General features: G+C 38.8%; 1 protein-coding gene across 2 annotated transcripts; it reads right to left on the bottom strand.

Annotated features, from left to right (window-relative positions):
* Positions 1-11911: 11911 nt before the first annotated feature.
* Positions 11912-22519, bottom strand: ZBTB37 (zinc finger and BTB domain containing 37). 2 transcript variants are annotated; one of them, XM_008578274.1, is made up of 5 exons: positions 22460-22519; positions 21730-21929; positions 19663-20619; positions 17967-18066; positions 11912-13061 (listed from the first exon to the last, which is right to left on the bottom strand). In XM_008578274.1, the coding sequence occupies exons 3-5, from the start codon at positions 20589-20591 to the stop codon at positions 12573-12575; spliced, it is 1518 nt and encodes a 505-aa protein (XP_008576496.1). In that variant the 5' UTR covers positions 20592-20619; positions 21730-21929; positions 22460-22519; the 3' UTR covers positions 11912-12572. The 2 variants fall into 2 exon arrangements, with proteins under 2 accessions (XP_008576496.1, XP_008576495.1); XM_008578273.1 differs by having other exon boundaries at positions 11964-13061; positions 19663-20622; positions 22460-22510.
* Positions 22520-22706: the final 187 nt, after the last annotated feature.

The raw sequence follows: 22706 nt of genomic DNA, 5'->3' as shown, positions 1-22706 counted from the left end.
TCTCAACCCTGGCTGCCGTTAGAATCTTCTAGGGAGCTTTAATTTTTTAAGTTTTATTTTTTAAAAGATGATTGGTAAGGGGATCTTAACCCTTGACTTGGTGTTGTCAGCATCACGCTCACCCAGTGAGCTAACTGGCCATCTCTATACAGGATCCGAACCTGGGGCCTCGGTGTTATCAATACTACACTCTCCCCAGGGAGCCACGGGCCAGCCTCTAGGGAGCTTTTAAAGGTTGCACAGCAAACCAATTAAATGTGAATGTCTGGAGGTGGTTCCAGGCAATTTTAATGTGCAGCCGAGATGGAGAAATACTGGCTTAGGTCAACTAGTTCTGTAATAGGAATTTAAGGCCAGTGTTCACCCAAGCCAGAAATAAGAAAGGTAAGACTCCATGGCTTCCTTCCAGATTCATGGATTTAACATGCCTCAATGAAATTACCCAGGCATTTTTCACTTTATTTGCTTGCTTTTAAATAAATCACTTTGGCTGTAATAGGCAGCAACACCAACAGTTAAGTATTGATTTAGGTAAGACTGCACCTTAAGTACATTATAGCAAAACATCAGGGTACTGGCATAAAACAAGATTCTGGGCATAAAGAAACGGTAGGCCAGAGGGAAAATTTTTCCTAAGCAGAAATTAATTCCCGAGTCTAGGATATTAGCATGGCTTATAGGCTGAGAACTGTTCTACAGCTAGGAAAAAAAAAATTGCGGTGGTGAATAGATTCATATGACTTTACCACCTCATCTCCTTATAGCATTCATACTGTATTTGGGCAGAAGTTACTATATCAGTTGTCACTTATGAGTAATACTTGTTTCATTACTTGGAATTTCATCTCTGTATCACTACTTGCCCTATCCAAAGTCACCAGGAAAGTAAATACTTATCAGCTAGCACCTAAAACACAGGTGCCAACCTCTAAAAATCTGAAAATGGATCACTCTATCATTTTCACTCCTAACCAGAGAAAATGACAGACATTACAACCAGTCAGTGCTTTAGAATGAAAACGTGGAAAGCATTCTAGGATAAATGCTAAAGGGCCAACAGTACCTCCTTAGCTGTAAGAAATGTTTAAAAGGTAGGTCAGCTGACTTGGCTCAGAGTACTAGTGTCCAAAATAGGAAATCAGTTGAGTGCTGTAAGTGAACTTTAAGATTAGGTGGTATGCCCAATGGCATTTTACTACTGAAACTAATTTTCTGTGGCCATCTTAACTATTACAACAGTATCAGCCTTAAAAACAAGAATATCTCTCTTTGGAGTGACTAAAAGAAAAACAGGTCATTCAAAAATCTCTATCATGCATACTTCCATGTAAGATTTGGCTGAAGGCTCATTATCAGGAAAATATGGTCAATATTCCAGTCCCCCCAAAATGGACTAAAAATGGCAATTAAAAAAGAAATTTTGGATTCAAATAAATATTTCACATCATTAAAGAGTAGGGTATATCTTTAAAAACAAAGATTCTGCCTCTACTGGCTACTCTTGCCAAAGAGAAGCCAGTGGATAAAAGCACTAAACCCAAGTATTCTGATACTAATTTAAGCAACAAAACAAAACATTAACATCTGAACATGACGAGAAGAATTTCAGATATTGTGCCTCTATATTTTGGGTCTGACTTTGCTTGGTATAGAAAGCTACACTCTTTCTTCAGCCAAGTGCTCAGAGGTAGAGGAGCTGAAGTGAGTGAGAAAAAGAGTGAGAAAAGAAGGGGATGGACAGTGGCTGAGAAATCCAGCCTCCTGCCCAAGGGGCTATATAGGGCAATCTTGAACATGCTCAGTGGGAGGTAGGATAGTCTACACTGACTTAACTGCCTTCGTTAAACACTTTTTTTCCCCCTCAAATACACACAGAAACTCACATACAGAGGTCAACTCACAGCCGTACTGCAATTCACAGCAACAGTACGCCTAGCCTAACTGCTACTTGCAATCTAAATTTTATATTAATCCCCAGGCCTTCTCAGGTAGATGCAAGCCAAGCTTATTTTTTTGAAGTCCCTCCTTTTGTCAGATGTTTAAACATATATATCGTTTTAATACCTACATCTTTTGTCTCTGAAAAACAGCTGCACTAAGTGGGTGCACTGTGTTATAACATCTTTATAAATAGAAAGTGCAAGAAATAATGTTCTCAGCCAAAATACAAAGTAACAAAAAGCTCTCATAGTCTACTATGCCAAGAATTTGATTTTTAGAATAATCATTCAGCTAATAATTATTCATAATCATAATGCTCTATGCTACCAAAGTCAGTGGATGTGCACGTATATTTATAAACATACATTTATGAAAAAATAGCCAAATATCCCACAAAAGTTATTTGCATGAACTATCTTTAATATACCATTCTGTGTTCAATGCACATGCATATACAACTGAATTACCTTAGTGTTATTTTTATTGCGCCAGTTTTCCAAAAAGAAAACAGGCTCCTTTTTAAGAAAAATCAAGTTACATGATTTTAATTATTTCTGTAAAAATATTAGAAATACCATATAAATTCTAAATATTTCTGCTATCTATCTTACAGCCATTCTAGAGGTGGACTTCAAACTTTTAGTGACCTCTGTTTGAGCATGTTGGCTTCCAGAGGAGAGACATTTTAAGCTTTGTTCCCTGCACTGCAATTGTTTTTGCAGTGGTTCTTAAAGAACCACTATAATTAGGATTCTATTACTTTATAGGAAACTCAGTAGATCTTCAAATGTGTCATAAACATCTGCTTTACGATGTGGCTAAAAGCAGAAATTTAAGCCTTAAGGAGTTAGTACTCACTCAGGTTATGACTGGCTTGAAATGGTTTAGACTTGTAATGCTGAAAGAATAGTTTGTCAGTCTACAAGATTCTTTTTCTGACTTTGTTCTCTTTTGCAATTCAAGATGACAGACTTGAATTATTTTTTGCGCAATCACCAAATGATTTCAAACTTAAGATTCATAGAAAATCTAGAGGAGGGCCCAAAAAGCTATAATACAAAATGAGAGATAGCTCCAAATAACATCACAAAAATTTTCATTTCCTGGGACTATTTTCAAGGGCTTTCTCCATCACAAAGGGCAGACTTTGAGATTATAGATTATAAATAGATTATACCAAAGTGGAAATGTGGATGAAAAAGATAGTTTTAAGGCTCTTACTTTTTACTTATCAAAATTTACCCCAATCTTTACACAATAAAATCTAACTAATCTTCATGCCTAAAAGCCTCAAACATTCCATCTTTGGTTACCAAACTACAAATGCCAAAGTCGTATTCTTCTCTTCCCATGATTTTATAGGGCTCTAAGTTAAGTTTTTAGCTTCAAGTGCCCCTTTTATTTCCTCACTTTCAATTCTTGAGGCCTCACCTAGGGACAGAGATCTCTTTACTATGTGATAATTGAGGATGACCAGCAACAAGCCCTCACAGCTAATTCTCCAGGAATCCACTACGCATAGAATGGATAGTCTCAAACCTTTCTTCTCTTAGTATTGATTTGGGGATGATCATTTGTAGAGTATAATCCATTCTCTGCTCCTATTTCTTCTTAAGACAGGGACAGTCTAATTATTATGTCAGCAGGAGTTTAAATAAAGTATCCTAAATCTGACAAATTTAGCCAAAAATCAAAAAACTTCAACGACCTTTTATTTTAAATGAAAGAGGCTGGTAGCAATTGCTAAGTTTAAAAGATTAACAAGATATAAAATTGGGTGTTTTCCTGTATGGAAGGTAATAAGAATGGGATGAACCAATTCATCTTCTAGCAAAATATTATGCTGGAGGAGGTGTGGACTAAGATAGAAGGTAAAACTTTCACTATTTCAAGAATATGAAATCCATCTAGCCACCCAATAGAAACTACTATTGAAAGAGATTTGGTAGCCATATAATTCTTCCATACTATAGGAATGTTCACCTATTTGTAAACTTAAAATACAGGTGACATCTCTAATAAATCAAATTCTATTAACAGTAAGCTTTTTACTCCCTCTGGAGTATTTCTGGCTCAGCATGTACAGTTATTGTGGCTTCATAGCAAAGACAGGCAAAAGTTCACAACTTGGAACACAGTACAAAACAAAAAACAGAAATTCTGTTATAAATGAAACTTGGTGGGGACACAGTAGCTAATGAAATATGCTCCAGGTATCTGTCTCATTCTCCTTCTAATGAGAAAAAATCAAAAAACCTAAAGCTACCTGTAACAGATTAAAGATGGCCCCCAAATCCTTGATATGCCTTCCATAAAGTGGTAGGGTATTTCCTCTCCCCTTTAATCTACGCCAAAAATTGACTTCTTTGATGAAAAGTATGGCAGTGATTCTATGACTGTTCTGGGCCTAGCCTTTTGGAAGACTGGCATCTTCTGCCCAGCCTCTTGGAGGCCTGAGCTGTCATGTAATGAGTCTGAGTACCTTGATGAAGAGTACACATGGAGAGTCCCTGAGACTACTCAGGGAGGGAGAGAAGAGCCCTGCTGAGCCCAGCCATCTAGCCCTCCCTACCAAGTGTCAAGCTTGTGAGTGAGATCATCTTGGACCCTCCAGACTAGTCCAACCACATGCTGAATACCACCAGTGGACCTAAGTGATTGCTACAGGGCACAGAAGAATTGCCCAGACAAGCCCTTCCTGAATTTCTGATTCACAAAATCGAGAGATACATAAAATGGTGATTGTTTTAAGTCTCTAAGGTTTAGAGTAGTTTGTTACACAGCAATAAGTGAAACGTTATTTCAATTTTTGCCTTGGTTGTAACTCATTCACTCAGTCACAATTAGACCTACCAAATAGGTGACTACTCTGAAATCAGTGGACAATGTCCCCAGAAAATATTTACCACTTAAGTCTACTAAGAGATCAACTGTATCATCTTTTGAAGAAATCTACCAATCACTTACTCTTGAATTACAAGTTCAACAGAAGTAATACTGTTACCAGTGGCTATTGTATATTCCAGTTCACACCAACTCTTTGTAAGTAAATGGAGTCAATATGATGTAGTGGAGATAGTCTGGTCTTTGGAATGAGATTGGTATATACCAGCTCTGCAATTTACCAGTTGTGTAACCTCAACTCCAGACTGTCTGGGTCAAGCTCTGTTTCAGTTTCATTCCCTCTAAAATGAGGATAGTAATAGTATCTACCCTCATAGGATTGTCTTAAGTATTAGATATTAGTTAATGTGAAGCACACAGACCTGTGCCTATGTAGTAAGCATTCAAAAAAAGTTAGCTATTTGGGCCAGCCCGGTGGCGCACTGGAGAGTGCGCCGCTTGGGAGCGCGGCGGCGCTCCCTCCAAGGGTTCGGATCCCATGTGGAGACTGGTTCCCACTCACTGGCTGAGCGCAGTGCGGGTGCAACACCGAGGGTTGCGATCCCGTGCCGGTCAGTAAAAAAGACAAAAGGGAATAATAAAAAAAAAAAGTTAGCTATTCAAAAAAAGTTAGTACTACCGTTATTACCTGATAGGATTATTTTGAGGATTAACTGCAGTTATACTAGTAAAACACTTATTATATCTACTCTGTCCTCTCCGTTTTGGTCTTTTATCTCTGTAGAGAAAAGTACAGGCCTTTTAAAAGCGTATATCCCAGACTTCAACCAAGTAGGTTTAGGACTCTCAAGTATAGGAAGCCACATCTATGCTATCTCTAAAGCCAGTTTTATTACACAAATTCCAAGCATGTTGTTTGGTACCAAAAAGTACTTAATATTTACTTAAACAGATTGTCCTATATATTACCTATCACTGAAGATGAATGTTTTCATAGAATAAGAAATGTTCCCATGAGATATTTTAAATTCTGGCATTATGGATTAATTCAGATCCTAAGATTCACAATATACGAAACTGTGGTGTGGGCCATACGAGATGCTGAACATAAGACTCTTAACTGGATGGTGAATTCTAGCCTCCTCAACAGCACCTACTGAGTAGATATGAAAGGAGTGTTAGCATTAGAAACAGTTTTTTTTTCATTAATTGCTCTGCCTTTATAACTTAGTTTTGTTGTTTAAAGCTTCCACTATTAGAGCTAGTGGGCTTCTTTTAACTGTGTTAAGATGGGAGGTATTTCTGTTGTATAGATAATAAGGAAGATAAGAGATATAAGAAATTTGTTTATAAATGTGCCCTCTGTAAAGATAATACAGATCTCAAGTATTATTTGCCTTCTCAAGTCATTGCTGTGTGTAACAGTTGAGGTGAAAGATGGTCTACTTACACAACAAAACTGGATAATCTGTACAGACGTTTTTCAGGTTTTGATATCACTGCCCCTATCAATAATTACATCTATTGGAATGTAACAAATTCAGATGTTTCAAAGTACTCATAATATCCAACTCTGGCTTGTCTTGACCAAGAAAGCTACTTATTTGTAAGTAAAAAGACTGGCCCTGGGAAAAGCACCATTTTAAAAATAAGAAGATTAAAGACAGGGAGCGACTAAAAAGCAAAGAAGGAAAAAGACAGAAAATTACCAAAGAAGGCACAATGCTTGACAAACTCCATTGCTTTCAATGGATTCATATTTAAATGATATCTATTACCAAAACCTCAAATAGAGTGGGATGCAGATGATTCACTGGGGTATCTAAATCCAATTTCTTTCACTAGTCCTTCATCCCAGATTAATCAGAATCCCAGAATAATCAGAAAAGTAATACTCCAAAATCCTAAGAACCTACTATTACTATGGAATAAGTGCTCTAAGACAAGGCGGATCTAATCTAGGCAAATATTCTGTAATCTTACAGATGAGAATTATCTATTACTCAAAGGGTATACCATATAAAACTTCCTAATATGCAATTAGAAGAAGGAAACTAAGAATAATACCTAGTGAAGTGGTGCCCTGTAGGAAGGTTGTCACTCATCTGAACTTTGTCTATGTTGGTAGAGCTCACAACAAAGAATCAAACTCACTACACTGTATCAGCCTGGCCTAGTAAACTGTCCAGACAAATTTAGCTCAGAAGTCCATGTATTGTTTGCAAATGGGGAGCAACTAAATTCTCTTCTTGCAAGGATTTCTGTTTATTAATACCCGAACATTTTCCACTTTTTCCACTCCTGGTATAAGTAAGCTATTTGAACACTAAGGGTGAACATTCACAGTGCAAATACATAATGGTCCAATACATATTTAGAAGAATTATAGACAATGAAAGAGATGAGAAGATAGGTCTACGAACTTGAAATCCTCATGTTTCATTGTTTTAAAACATCCAGAAAAAAAAGGGAGGAAGATTTGGCATTTTACTACTCCACGTGGAACAGAGTGAGTTTACTTGAGGAAACTAAAATGAAGATTTATAGTACAGGGAAAGGGTACAGATTTCTAATCTAGAAAAACAGTACTTTGAAAAGAACTAAAACACTTACTCATGGCACTGGCCAGTCTGCTCAGCTGGTTAGAGTGTGGTGTTATAACACTAAGATCACCATACTGGCCATCCACCAAGACGAAAAACAAAAACTCTTATTAATAATAGAAATTGTTGGGCCGGCCTGTGGCTCACTCGGTAGAGTGCGGTGCTGATAGCACCAAGGCCACGGGTTCGGATCCCATGTAGGGATGGCCGGTTCGCTCACTGGCTGAGCGTGGTGCTGACAACACCAAGTCGAGGGTTAAGATCCCCTTACCGGTCATCTTTTAAAAAAAAAAATAATAATAGAAATTGTTTTTTAATTCTAGTGGGAATAAATACAATCTTGCTATTGTTATGCTAACCAGTTCAAGTTAACTCAGAGGAATGGCAAGAACTTACTTATAAAAAACATTAATTTTCTAACGGTATTTTATGTAACATGGTACCCATTTTACCCTACATTACACGTGTGAATTATTTTAAAGAATTATCTTGTCATAACTACCATCCTAAATTTTAATTTACCTGTACCTTTAAGGCAGGGACAAATCATAAGTTCCATTCTAAATGCCTTAAAATCAATGGGAATCACAAAGAAGCACAAACAGGGTTATGAGAAGAGGATCTAGAAAATGATGGCAAACTCTTTCAAGAAACTGATGCATATGTGACAATATGAATTTAAAACATCAACCAAATTATTTATAGCAAAATGAGAGAAGTGACAAATTTGGGGGGTAATTCTTTCAGGAGTTGGCAAACTTTTTCTGTCAAGTCCCAGATAGCAAATATTTTCAAGCTTTGCAGGCCATCTGGTCTTTGTCACAGGTACTCCACTTTGCCATTATGATAGGAAAAAACCATTAACAATACCTAATTGAATAGGTATGACCCTGTTCCAATATAATTTTCTTTACACAAGCAGGTGGCCTTAGGATTTGGGCTGCGGGCTGTAGATTTCTGAACCCTGATCTAATTCATTAGTTCTATGGATATACTTTGCTAAAGGGCATCCTCTCAAATTTAGGAATTTACCTGACAATTGCTTGTTGTCCCTTTTCCAAATCTTAGCAACCAAAATATTCCAATATTTTAAACTTTTTTCGCTATGGCATAAGAGCTCCATTTTCAAAGACTGAGTTCAATTAAAACTCATCAGTTATTCCTTGAACAAATAAGTACACAGATAAGAGCAAGGACATTTGAGGAAAAGAAAAAATAAAACACACCTGTTGATTCTGAAAAAGAAAAACTTCCAGGGTCTCAACTCCTTCCTGATTAAATGCCTTTCCACTATGATGAAGATGATCTTTGTCTTTGTTCAGTTCAATTTCCTTTCCATTATCCATTGTTTTCATTTCTTTAAATTAGATCTTCTAATCAAACAAAATGCAGTTTTCACCAGTTAAAAGAAAAACAATTAGCGTCAAAAGCTAAAACTTTCTAAGTTATTTCTTGACCAAAGATTATTCAGCTACTAAGAATGAAGCTCCCTTTTTCACTTTTCCAGCTCACTTCCAAACAAAGCCAAATTTCAACATGAAGTTAGGGGGAAAACAGTCTATTTCTTGGAAAACCTTGTTTCACTGATGTAGAAGGAACTGGAAACATTTTAAAATGCCAAAAAATCAAGAAAACTTTCCTTAACTACTATCTCTCTTCTTTACCAATCTTTATCCTTTATGAACTAATTTATTTTTACATATTCAAGATGAGATTTAACCTTCTAGTATAACAAAATGTCGTGGGGTAGCTTACAACTTACAAAAAATAAAATTCAACTCAGTTCAGAGGTAAATATGGTTCTGAGTAAAGAGAGAACAAGTCATTAGAAAGAGCGTTTCTGCCTAAGTACAGTGTCACTGTTCATACCAATACTATATTTTATACCAGTATTAGAGTTCAGAGAGAATAAAAGGTACATCTTAGAATGAAAGTAGATTAATATATTGCAGTCTCTCTACTTTGCTGAGAATACTGGATAACTCCTGTGCTACTAAGTGCCACACAATAAAACAGTCCCAGTGTTTGCAAATTTCATGGCACTAAAGTACTTAATAATGACTTAGCTCTCATTGCTAATGTAGTTCCCTTCACAAGGTGACATGTGCAATTTAAGATTTGGTAATCAGTTCTCAGCATCAGCTCAAGTCCATTTAGTACATCCTAAAGAGGTATCCTCAGTGCACACACCGGTATAGGTATTCACTAATGTAGATAGAACATTACTAACACCTACAACCTTACAGTGATGTTAGCTAAAAACTAGGACAATGTCACAGTGAACCTGAATAAGAATCTTGGATAGTTATTCAGAGTAATATCTCTTCTAACCAAAATGGGGAAATTGCTTTCAGAAGCTTTAATTTACTTAAAAGCTAGCCTTGCTTGAATTTTCATGAATTTCATGGCTCTGGGTCAGCCAGTTAAGAGAAGAGAACCAGCAAACATGATTGTGCTGATGTGGTCCTAGATGACCAGGAAGCAGTCTATTCACAGTATCAATACAGTAAAAACCTATTAGAAGTGAATGAAAAGGGAGGGGGGACCCAACAAACACTCACGGCATTTCCACATGAATTAGACAGTCCCTAATTCCTTTAAGATGTTTGTTGCTAACCGTGATGGAGTATTGACAAATGCTGCAGTTTCTCGTTACAGAAATTACTGCACTTCACTTTCACAATTTGGTAATAGTTTTAAAAGCTCTATTTCCTCACATATAAGCTAAGTAACAAAGCAATAAAGAACTTTCCAGCATACTATTTCTCAAAAGTAGAATTTTTTTGGTAGGCTTAGAAGCTCTATCTAAAGCAGCATATTCTGTACTTCTCACCTCCCTATTTATTAATGTCCATTGAAAGCCTTGATTACCAGCTGAAATGTTTCCCTAAGGATTTTAGTCTAACTTCAACTCTTCCTTTTCTATGCCACAGAGTATAACCAATCCCCAGGATGACTCTAGGAGACAGTTTTTACCCTATCATGATGCTGCCTGACTACAGAGGAAGAAGATGCCTCAGTCTGTTATCTCCTAAAGAAAAAATACAGTTTCAATGCTGCCTTTAAGGGTAGGCGCTTATCCAACGGTAGCATCATAACATTCCTATAAAAGATGCATTTCTATGCTTTTCAGAAGAGAAAATAACCTTTCCCTGGTGATAGGGTGCAGCAGTATGTGTACGTACAATTCTCAGATTACTTACAAACTACCCTTTGCATTCTAATTTCTTATCATCAAAGAAGTGACATTCTTTTCTACCCACCTTTCCACATACCACAAAGCATTCTCAAGAAGGGAGCACATTACTAATATTCTTATAATGGCTCACCAGTGCAGGTATGACCAGCCCCCTCCCAAATCTCTATTACAATCATCTATGCTTCTGCACCAAAACAATTTCTGAAACCATTACATATTTAAATACTAAAAAAGAAAAAAAAATAATGATTAATCAAGAGAAGCTAGAGACTTTACTCTTTTCTATTTGCACTTTAAGTTGTAAGCATCTATTTGCCTGCATCCCTTAACATTCCTCTTTCTCTCTCTGCATGTAAGACAGGGCATCTAAAGCGCTACATGTCTGGTAAGTTTTTTCTCTCAGTGCTGGATTAAGAATCTTAAAAATACCCAGAATTACTAAAAAGGTCCCTTGAAGTTTTAAAAATCTTAGGAATGATTAAGTAACTAAACCTGATCAAAACTGATCCCTTGATCATTTATTGCAACATGATTGTGCATGATATTTTCTGGTAAGTGCCCTGTAGTATATTATTAAAAAGCAAAGCTCTTGGAGTCACCAGCAATTTGCTGATGATTGGTTTACAAATTACTAGGTTTGCAGACCGGAGACACAGACTTAAGTGAGGTTCTTCTACTGGACTGAAAATATAAACTATTACATATGTAGAAGGAAATGGAATTGTGGTTGCAATAAGAACCATATTGTTGAATTTCTTCAACCACAATGTTGCAGAAAAAAAGTGTTTAAAACTTCATATAAAAGTTACCAAATATGGAGACCTGTGGATTTAAAAAATACAATCCAGGCTCATTTCACTGGAAAGTGACATTTTTGATGTACATATTGCTGTTATGTGAAATTAGGAGCTGAAGAGACTGGATGAAACTTTGGTAGTCAGCCTAACACATTAATTCATCTGCACTAGAGCCATTTCCTAATAGTCAAGGATGTATAAGCATTATGATTTACAAATACCAGTCAGGAAGAGTTGCAATACGACTCTGTGCTGTTTGACATTTGCAAAATATAAAAGCACCTCCTTCCCTGCTTTCTTCCTCAACACAACACTCAAGCCCTCAAATGTAGCAGTACCTACTGTAAACAGTTTGCTGCTCATTTCACTGCCAGTTGCCTAAAGTGCTTCAGGTGATGCTGCCCACTAGAATACTGCTCCAAGATGCCTATTTACATGAAACAATCAGTTGCCTAAAGTGCTTCAGGTGATGCTGCCCACTAGAATACTGCTCCAAGATGCCTATTTACATGAAATAAAGTTGCTTAAAGTGCTTCAGGTGATGCTGCCCACTAGAATACTGCTCCAAGATGCCTATTTACATGAAACAATCAGGCAAAACATTAGATGCCTAGTCAAGCCAAAGATAAGGTCTAACCTTGCAAAACAAAGAACCACCAGTATTCCTTTTTCTTAAAATGTGAAAAATGCATGTTCTGGCAGGGAAGGAAGAGGATAAAGTCCTCTTCCTCATCACCATCATGACTACCTCCAACTTTCTTGTGGTTGGCTGCTTCAGATGGCCAAGGATCCTGCTGCATTTTTTAGATCTGGGCACTTACAGCCACCAGGATGATATGGACCAAAGTACAGTGTTCAAAAATGACTGGTAGATAAATGACCATTTATCACTTTGTTAAAAAAAACAAACTGTTTTCTTATAAAGTTAACAAACCAAGGCTATTGATCCCTGAATTATAGAAAGTTGATTTGCTTGACTATTTTCCAAAGTGTGAGGTGGGATGGAGGAGGGGAAAAGCCTTTAGTGCTTTTGTGTATGTTGCTGATCCTCTAGTTTGGCAACATCTTGGGAGCATCTTCTGGTCTAGTGATGTGGCATTTTGTGAATTTAAGCACCAGCCCATGGTCCTGATGCTGGCTGCTTACGGCCCAAAGGGGACGAGGGTCTGCCCCCTCCTCCTTGATGTTTCAATCTGGACCAGTGGTGGACACAGAGCCCTGGGCAATTTCCCCAGGAGCAACTGTCTCTTCCTGTGAAGGTGACTCTTCCTCAGCTTGTCCTCGAGATGTAACAGTTGTTTCAGGGGAGATGCTGTGAGGCCCCTCCAGGGGTATACAACCAGGGTGGTTTTTGCGAAAGTGCTGATTCAAGATGGCCTGGAATGGGAAACTTTTGCCACAAACATGACAATGAAAGGGCTTGTTGCCTGTGTGCTTGCGGATATGATATTCCAGCTGATCTTTTCGGGTATACTTCTTGCCACACATGCGACAAACAAATGGTGTGATCCCCATATGAAGGCGCATGTGGCGGTCCAGGCTCCCCTTTTGATTGAAAGATTTGGCGCAGTAGATGCAGGTGAGACGGGGGTTGTACCGGAACCACCGCTCAGATACTTCCTGCTCTCGGAGATACTCCACATAGCCACTTACTCCCATCATCGCTGATTCTTCTACCTATGCCAGGTGAAGAAAATAAGCGAGAAAGAACATATATTACTAATCACACATATTAAAAGTAATTGCATCATTTTTACCTGTTACTGAGATATATGCTTATTTTTAGTGGAGAACCAAACAGGAAATTAATTACTCCCCAAAAGTAAAGATATTAACATAATAATTAAAAAAAAATCTGAGGACACTCTATTCTATTACCATAAAAGAGTAACACAGTAAAGTTACTTTCTGGCTGACAAATTGCATATTTTTTAAACTGTGCTGAATGTACTATTTTACAGTGATAGGAGAATCTGAACTCACTTATACTACTCCTTGGATCCTACACTTGCAATTATAGTCTAGACAATCAAGTACTTAGGCAGTGCTGGCCCAACAGAACTTTCTGTGATAATGGAAATGTTCTATAATCTATGCCATCCAATACAGTAGCCACTAGCCACATGTAGCTACTGAACATTTGTAATATGGCTAGTGCAACTGAAGAAGTGAATTTTTATTCTAATTGTTTTCAATTAATTAAAATTTTAATAGCAACATGTGACATGTGGCTAATTGCTACTATATCAGACAACACAGAATACATAATGGCAAATATATAATAAATTATGCTATGACATCATCATTCATACCCTGTTTTAATCCAGCAGTAGGTAGCTTAATAAAAATGTATACAACTTGTAAGTGATAGCATTTCTTTTTATCCAAAAAATATTTTGGCACCATACCAACATATTACCTTCATTCTAAGGATGACTCAAAATTTAACTGACCTCAAGAGTAAGCTGGCTGAAGACATGGATTCTTCCTATCTGAGAGCTGGGAGTGAGTAGGAATATATTACTTTCAATGAATAATTTAAAAGTGTTGGATTTATAAATGCTTTTTGTCCAAAATTATGTATTAAAATATCACCATTCAGAAATTACTTGCTGATTTTTTAGTATGCTGACTTCTGAACTCATTATATTAAAGGAAAAAAAGTTTTTTAAACATGTGGGAAGGAATTAAAATATTTTGAATGCATTATATTATGCATATATATATATGAATGTATTATCAAGAATTTAATGATGCTGGAACCTGGGTTCAAATCTGAATTGTATTTATAGTGTGACCTTGAGCAAGTTATTTAACTACTCTATCCCTCAGTTTCTTCATCTGTAAAGTGAATAAATACTAGCACCTGCGTCACTGGTTTCTTTGAGCTTTGATAGAGTTAACACACTAAAGTGCTTGATGTAGCTCAATAAATGTTAGCTATTATTAAACATTCCAAACTCATATTACTTATAATCTTGAGGGTAACAATTCCCTAAAAAAACCTGCCCAACTTTAAGGAAAGTAATATCACACCAGTATTGTCCATATGTGGAAAGTAGATGCATTTTAGTAATTAGTGATCAACTATAATCACAAAAATTACACATTATCAATCTCATCTAAAAAATTATCGTAGTAAAGTTGGAACAGAGGAGCAAATATATGAACATACAATGTAGATTAGGTCCTTGTCAAAGGCAGTAATATATCTTTGGTAGTTTTATTTTGAATTTTAAAAAGAAGCAAGGGCAAAAATGGCTGCCTCCTGGTTTTCAATGCTACTAAGAGAGGGATCACTTCACTCCTCCCACTTGGCAATTCCCTATTAGATTGTAAACTCTGTGAGCACAGGAACATTTGGCACTGCCAAATACCCAGGAATTCAACCAGTACCTGGTTCAATAACTATTTCTTAATGAATTATTCCACGTAATGAATAAATTCCATATAAATGAATGACTTCCGTATTTTTTCATTTGGGTGGCTGGCTGGTACTGATTTCCATATCTTCTAAAACAAACACCAGTCTAGATTTTTGACATGGACTTTAGAGCCTTCCATCATCCTAATCTTCAGCTACTAATCAGAGACCCAAAGAATTGAAGTAGCTTCAAAAAATCATCTGACTTGGGCCGAGCCCGTGGCGCACTCGGGAGACTGCGGCGCTGGGAGTGCACCAGCGCTCCCACCGCGGGTTCGGATCCTATATAGGGATGACCGGTGCGCTCACAATGCTCACTGGCTGAGCGCGGTGCGGCCGGTCTCCAAAAAGGACAAAAAAAAAAAAATCATCTGACTTGATGCATTAATGTTATTTAAAGATTTCCAAAACTGGGGATTTCACAAGCAACTAAATACCCTCTTATTTAGCAGATGCCTATTTATTGAGCATCTACTAAATAATCTTAGCTATTCAGAATTAGAGGTAAAACAACTCCGATTACTCAAACTCCTGATAAGACAATGTCAGAGATAGAAAGGTTAGAAAACACGGTCTCTGCTCTCAAGGAGATTCTTATTTAAAGGAGTCACGAAATTAATGCAAATAAGAGAACAACTTACATGAGTCACTAGAGAATTACAAAAAATTATATTGCACTATCTGTAAATGTTATAATATTGGTTTAAGAGAAGGAAAGATCAAAGAGGACTGCGCTAGTTAGGACAGATGTAACTAGGAGTTGGGCCTTGGGTGGGCCCCGACACCTGAGAAGAATGAGGCATCTCAGACTCAAGATACAAAGAAAGGAATAAATTTGATGTGGTTCTGACACACGAAGAAAGTCTACCTATTTGAGACAGTTAATGAATGCTGATAAATGATAGGAAAAGTTGGGTTATAAAGATTATAAATTACTTGGAAAATTAGGCCAAGTATTTTAATCTTCATGTGGTTAAAAAAAAAATAGCTGCAGAATTTTTTTTTTAGTAAAGGAGTGACTTCCGGTTTAATCACCTCCATAATCAGGAAGTTCTTCAAGTTTATCTAAAGTCTTTTTTTTTTTTCCTTTTTGTCTTTTTTACTGACCGGTAACGGGATCGCAACCCTCGGTGTCGCGCCCATACCGGGGACCAGCAACGGGATTGCAACCCTTGGTGTTGCGCCCGCACAGCGCTCAGCCAGTGAGCGGGAACCGGTCTCCACATGGGATCCGAACCCTCAGCGGGAGCGCCGCCACACTCCCAAGCGGCGCACTCTCCAGTGCACCACTGGGCTGGCCCCTAAAGTCTTTCTTACTGTAATGTAGGTCCTTGCTTTGTTTTGGTTCTTTGTGGCAAGGGAAAATAACTCATGAGTAGATTCACTATAATAAACTATCATACCTGTAAAGGCATGTATATCACCTTTAATATCATCTCCAGATAATACAAATATTACTTATTTCCTATTTCTTTATAGCTGTACCTTTTGCTTCAGCCAGGTAAACACTCTTGCAGAATTCCAATTCTTATCCCGTCTACTTATAGAATAAATTATGTCTTCCTAATTTCTTTAAAAACTGCACTTAAAATCTCCTTAACACTTTCCTTAAGTGGATATTGATTCCAGTAACTGCCTTTTAAGCATTCCTACTGTTACTGAAGTCTATATTATATAAATATATGATCTCGGGCCGAGCCCGTGGCGCACTCGGGAGAGTGCGGCACTGGGAGAGCAGCAGCGCTCCCACCGTGGGTTCGGATCCTATATAGGGATGACCGGTGCGCTCACAGCGCTCACTGGCTGAGTGTGGTGCGGCTGGTCTCAAAAAGGACAAAAAAAAAAAAAAAAAAAATATATATATATATATATATATATGATCTCATATATTTGTTAGTCTATCTTATGTCCCCATTAAATTGTAAGGTCTGTCTCATTACTGTATTTATTTACATAATAGTCACCTTTGGTATTGTTACCACACTGATTTTGAGAGATGAGGAGAAAAAGGGCCCTAATTTTATCAGTAAACTTACTTTTCCTCCAAGCTCCTACATTTTCTCAAGCACCTTTTCAAAACTTAAAGATATAGTTTGTAACAACATCTTGCTGCTATTAATATACCACATCCACAAAAAACACCCAGTGGTTCAGATAAAAATTAAATAAGATACTATCAGTATAATGCAGAGGCTAAAAAAATTAGCTATGCAATCTTTTTTTTTTTTTCCTTTTTGTCTTTTTTACTGACCGGTAATGGGATCGCAACCCTCAGTGTCGCGCCCATACTGGGGACCGGCAACGGGATCGCAACCCTCGGTGTTGCGCCCACACCGCGCTCAGCCAGTGAGTGGGAACCGGTCTCCACATGGGATCCGAACCCTTGGCGGGAGCGCCACCACACTCCCAAGCGGCGCACTTCTCCAGTGCGCCACCGGGCCGGCCCTAGCTATGCAATCTTAATCTACCAGTGTTTCCTTTTTAAAAGCAAAAGTGTTTACAATTTATCATGTTCTACTTGGTGAGTTCACCACATTTTTAAAAATCAATCTTCGATGATACAGACCTGTGAGAAAAAACAAACATATCAACCAACTACTTATACTAGTTGCTAAGGAGAGTTGCAAAGAAAACAAAAGAAAGACATCAATTCCTATCCTTTCTAGAACATTTTAGTCTAACAAAAGACTCAGGAAGAAAATAAGATACAAGCATACAAAACAGCAAACACACAAAATGCATAGCAATTTGTTTACAAATACATAATATATAAATTAGTAACTAGGTATACATATATACTGTTACACCCACACATATATAAAATCAGACTCTTTCCATTCCAGGTCCTAAATTACCTGCATGTAGTTTTCAGGGATTATTTTTTTATTATTCTCAGGTCTACAGACTGGTTCCTACAATCAGGAAAGAGTTCCACAATCTTGTTATCTTTTTATACTTCTCAAACTCTGCTGACACCAAAAGTGTATTTCCTACACGCTCACAAGCAAGAATAAAGAAAAAGTAATTAAATATAGTATTTCTTTAACAGGGCCACTGTTATTTCTCCTACATTTTTCCTTTCTTATTCATTATATTCTGTTCATATACAGCGACAATTCTTCCAACCACTACAGAAATCCTAAATCCACACTACATACCTGGGAGCTAGGTTGCTTAGGCTCATCCATTCTCCCAGGAGACTCACTTCTGGCTCTGTGTCTCTCTGTCAAGGCAACCACACTGCCGGAGGGGCTAAATCTGTCGGAAGAGGAGCATAAAGGGGACTAATAGAAAAGTAGTCTTAAAGAACTTAAATAATGGTGATGTCTCCCCTCTTTATCCTATGCCTGAGGAAGGGGGAACAAACCCAAACAACAGATAACTGAGAAATACTTTCACCAAGTCAATATAGGATCTGATTTAAAAAAAGATAAGGCTTGCCCTAGTAAATTTAAGAAATACAAAATTACATAGAAGACAGACCATATGAGCTAGTGAAGCTAAAGTTAAATATAACCTTTCTATCCTTACATAAGTACTGAGAGACCATAAAATAATAAATTAAAACTGGGTCTATAATTTTGTTTCTTCTATGTAACTATTAGGTTTTGATTGTTCCTTTCCCCAGTTCCCATAATAACCTGTTATATATTTCAGACTGTTGATATAGATCGTGGAGATTAAAAATCTTTGCATTTATTACTTCTGATCCAGTTCTAACATAGGGGGACAATAAGTTCTGTGCTCAAGAATATTTTAACTATTAAGGACACAAGAAGGAAAATACTGAAATCAAGATCACCTGAAGTGGATACAGCATGTATTACCTGAACGTCCACGATACATGTGTCTCTCAAGACCAGCTATAAATCAAAAGAATAGCTCCTTTAGTTCCCATTGCTCATATGGCCAATATTAATTTATTTTTAAGGGGGAAAATAACAAATATTACCAATCTAAATTAGTAATATTTCTTTGAATTGAGACTTACTTTCAACTGAATTATATTAAAACTAGTGCTTTGCACCAAAAAGAAATGTTCCGACAAATACAGTGTATTAGAAAGAGAAAAGTGAGGCACAAGACATAGCACTGGTAGAAAAAAAAGGACACTTTCAGGCCCATGGTAGCAGCAGTCATCCATGAAAGATAACAGGGAAGATATAATCAAATGACAAGTGAAAGAAGAAATGAAAAACATCCAAGAAGCTTTTCTTTGGAATTACTGTGTTTACACTAATTTGAAAAGAATAATCACTGCTGGTACCATACTTCTTCTAATTTGGTAGGTGGGGGCAAAGAAAAGTAAACAGTGCTAAAATGAAAAGTGAAACTCCCCAAAGCCACCTACTTGTGTGAAAACATACCAAGGAAGGGCAATGCTGCCAGATTCCCAGCTGATGATCAGCTCCCTGCCTGGAATGCCAGAAGCCCTGGCAATTACTGATCCTAGTGTGGCTGCAGATGCTATTCTGATTCATGGAAGTGTCTAACTTTACCATAGTTCTCACAGCTTTGTGAATACTTCAGGACTGGGAGCTTCCTGCTTTAAAAAAAATAAGAATGCAAGTCTTTTGGCATACCTCCAGTTTCCCCAAATAACTTATTTTGGCTAAGAACATCAGGTAAGGGCTGGCCAGTTAACTCACTTGGTTAGAGCATGGTGCTGATAACACCAAGATCAAGAGTTTGGATTCTCTTACCAGCCAGCTGCCAAAAAACAAACAAACAAAAAACAAACCATAAACACATAAAAACATTAGGTAAGGAAGATGCTCTCTGTACTACACAGAGGACCCACTTTAGTGATGTCTGCACAAGAGCCATTAGATGGAAAAACAAAACAAAACTTACCTGTCAACTTCACTGCTTGTTGGCCGAGCCACCTTGGCTCCCGAAGACCCTAAAGTGTAATTTTCATGTCCTACAGAACCATGGCCTGTGGTGTCAATCACCATGGCTGTGACTTCCTCTGCACTACTTCCATCTTCTCCAGAGGGCTGATTCTCAGGCCCAAGCCATTCCTCCAGATTTTCAGTTTTGATGTGTACTGCTCCAAGAACCCTAACTTCATCATCACTCCGGCCCCCCCGGTCTGCTACTCCTGTCTCCACATACCACTGTCCTGCTCGGTTGATCCGAAGAATGGGCTCCCGGCTCTCTACATCAGAACTCTGTTCAATTATCTGAGGGCTGGTGGACTCCTCAGGAGGACTTAGCTCTCTGATATCCAGCACAGCACTAACCTGACCTCGCCAGTTTCCCTTTGGGTTATTATGTCGCGGGCTAAGGGAACGGTTTAGATTTGGTGTAACCCTGTGAGACTCTGGAGGTCTCTCTTGGTGCTTTGTCCTTGTTTGACTTAATTCTGCTTCAACCTCAGCCACATTAATTTTGAAATGGATACCCTCCAGGATTTGTGTACATTTGTCTATAATATGCTGCATCTGCAGAAAACTAGCAGCTGTTAGGTAGCTGATGATATCTGCCAGTTGGAGGCATATCCGCCCTGTATAACAGAAAGAAAGGAGCTGTTCAAAAACAGTCGGGTTCTTGATGACTGAAATGGAGACAGTACTCATCTCATTCAAGGACATGTGATCCCGAAAATAGGGGGAGCTGGCAGCCAGTACCACTTTGTGAGCCCGAAAAGCTTGTCCTTGCACGTTGACCACGATATCACAGAGTCGGCCCTGCATGCGTAGCTGGTTTAGATGGCTCAGGACAGAGTTGCTAAAATCAGGAATCTCCAATTGTATGTTCCCACCTTTCTCCATGGTCATGCCTGATAGTGCAGGCAGGCATTCAACCCTGCTGAAAGAAGAAACCATAGTCTCATTAATAATTATAATTTTATTCCCCTGATGCATTCCAGTTCAAACATATTTAAAAATATTATTTGGTAAGATTTCAAAATCTTCAAGTAAAGAGATACTTTTCTTACGTTTAGATTTGGAAACAGAATTACCAACAGGTTTTTTAGTCTAGGTTTTACAGCAAGAAACAGTTAAAATCAAAAAGTGATTGTTAGACTTCTAAAAATTCAAGCTATAACCATATTTTCCTTACTAATACGCATACAAACACCAAAACAGAAATTCAACAGAAGCGGGAGGGAAGCAGTTATGACAGTTTAAAAAAAGAATTAATCATAAGTTATTTCCAAATTGAATAAAAAATCCTGACAATTTTACAATTTGTCCCTGGAGGAGGAAAGAAATAAGCTTTTTGAATAAATACAAGTAATCACAGATGGGTTGATTAGATATCCCTCTTCTTAATATTTTACTATGTGCTACCTGAATTATTTACTATTTTACGGTGACTTAATATCCCGCATGAATGTAGGCCAATATTCTAAGCTTAAGAGTTAGAGCCTTCATAAAATGGCTTTTTCCTCTTCGAAGGAAACTCCACGTTAGAAAAATTTCACAGCTATGTCAAGACTCAATCAAAATATAGAGAACCTGAAGTTCGGTTCTCAAAATATGGAAAGACTAGGTAAAACTGCCTCTACCCAAATTCCAAGTTGGTAATTACAGGGTGGTGATGACACTTTGATTCTGAAATTTAGTTCCCCGGAGCTTGTAAAAAATTGAGCATTTACCAAGCATGGCCAACATTTTTACATTAAAGGAGTTTTTATAACTAGCTGAAACACTAAGTCTGTAACTGCATCCAATAGTCAGTCTTCAGTAGTGAAGAGTACAGTTGGTACAAATCTCAATAGGAAGACATCGATCTGAGCCCAGTGTGCAAACATTTATCAATAAATTTGTAAGATATTACAGTTACATAAGACCTGAAACTTCAAGAGCTTATCCTGACAAGCTCACAGTATTGCCCGCATTTATAACATACTTATCAGTAAATAGGGAAGTGTACACACTGCTTTCAAGAACCAACTTCAGCCAATCTGACCTTTTTCCAAAGCGTTATTGTTTGTTTTGAAACTTTTAATCCAATAAGAGCCTCTGTCGATGCCATCATGAATTCAGATGTGTTTATTTTGGAGCCTACACCAGCGCCTTTTTTTGTTTGCTGTTTCCGGCAATTCCCCAGTGAGGAGGAAGCCCCTGGAGTAAATTCTTTCTCTACCGTCGGCACTGGCGAGGTGAGAGCTGTAAGAGGGAGAATTGGGAACGGCATGGGGTTGGCCACTCTGGTACTTGAGTAGCTTTCGTTTGCGTTAGGAAGCGTGGCGAGAGGGGAGATGGGTGAGGGGCGAGATGTCACCGAGGAACTCAGAAGGAGGCGAGCAAGGCGTCGGGCCGGGGCGCGCGCGCTCAGGTGAGTGCAAAGGACTAGGGAGGGGGCGGCGCCCGGGGACCGGGTCCAAGCGGTAGGCGTCGGCGGGCGGGGAGCTGCCCTGAGGTGGGTGTGTGTCTCTGGGTGTGTCCCGGCTGCGGTGGGGGAGGGGGCCGCCCATCCCGGGGTCCCGAGGGAGGGGCCCTGAGAGGGGGCGGGTCCGGCAGCTCAGCCCGGCCTGGGGCCAAGGGGGTGGAAGGTCCCCGGTGCCTTGAGACGGGTTGAAGGGAAGTGGCTGAGTGCCCGAGGAGCGGGCTGCGTCAGAGACGGGGCAAGGTGGCCCCGGTGCAGAACAGCGGGACCGGGGTGCGGGGCCCGAGCCCAGTCAGGGTGCAGCACCTACCTCCGGGGGTGGAAATGGGCCGGAATGGGCCGGAACACCGTCCCGGAAGTGAAACCCCCCCCTTCCCCGGAGCGGGCGACGTGCCGGAAGGAAATCACTCACCCTTATACCGCCCCCCTTCGCCCTCCCCTAGCGTTTTCGTCCCTCGCGCCCCCTCCCCTCTCTGCTCTTCCTCCTCAGTCGGGAGGAGGGCGGGAGCCCTGCGTCACGCGGGCGGTCGTGTCCCCGCCCACAACGGCGGGTGGGA

Source organism: Galeopterus variegatus, unplaced genomic scaffold (assembly GCF_000696425.1).
Source record: "Galeopterus variegatus unplaced genomic scaffold, G_variegatus-3.0.2 Scaffold1655, whole genome shotgun sequence".
NCBI lineage: Eukaryota > Metazoa > Chordata > Mammalia > Dermoptera > Cynocephalidae > Galeopterus > Galeopterus variegatus.
This window is presented reverse-complemented; position numbering and strand designations above follow the sequence as displayed.

Coding starts and splice junctions, on each gene's coding strand:
- ZBTB37 (XM_008578274.1), bottom strand. CDS start 20,591: ATGACCATGGAGAAAGGTGGGAACATACAATTGGAGATTCCTGATTTT. Junction 18,067..19,662: donor ACAAGCAGTGAAGTTGACAG/GTAAGTTTTGTT, acceptor CTCTTCCGACAG/ATTTAGCCCCTCCGGCAGTG. Junction 13,062..17,966: donor CTAAGCAACCTAGCTCCCAG/GTATGTAGTGTG, acceptor CACCTGGCATAG/GTAGAAGAATCAGCGATGAT.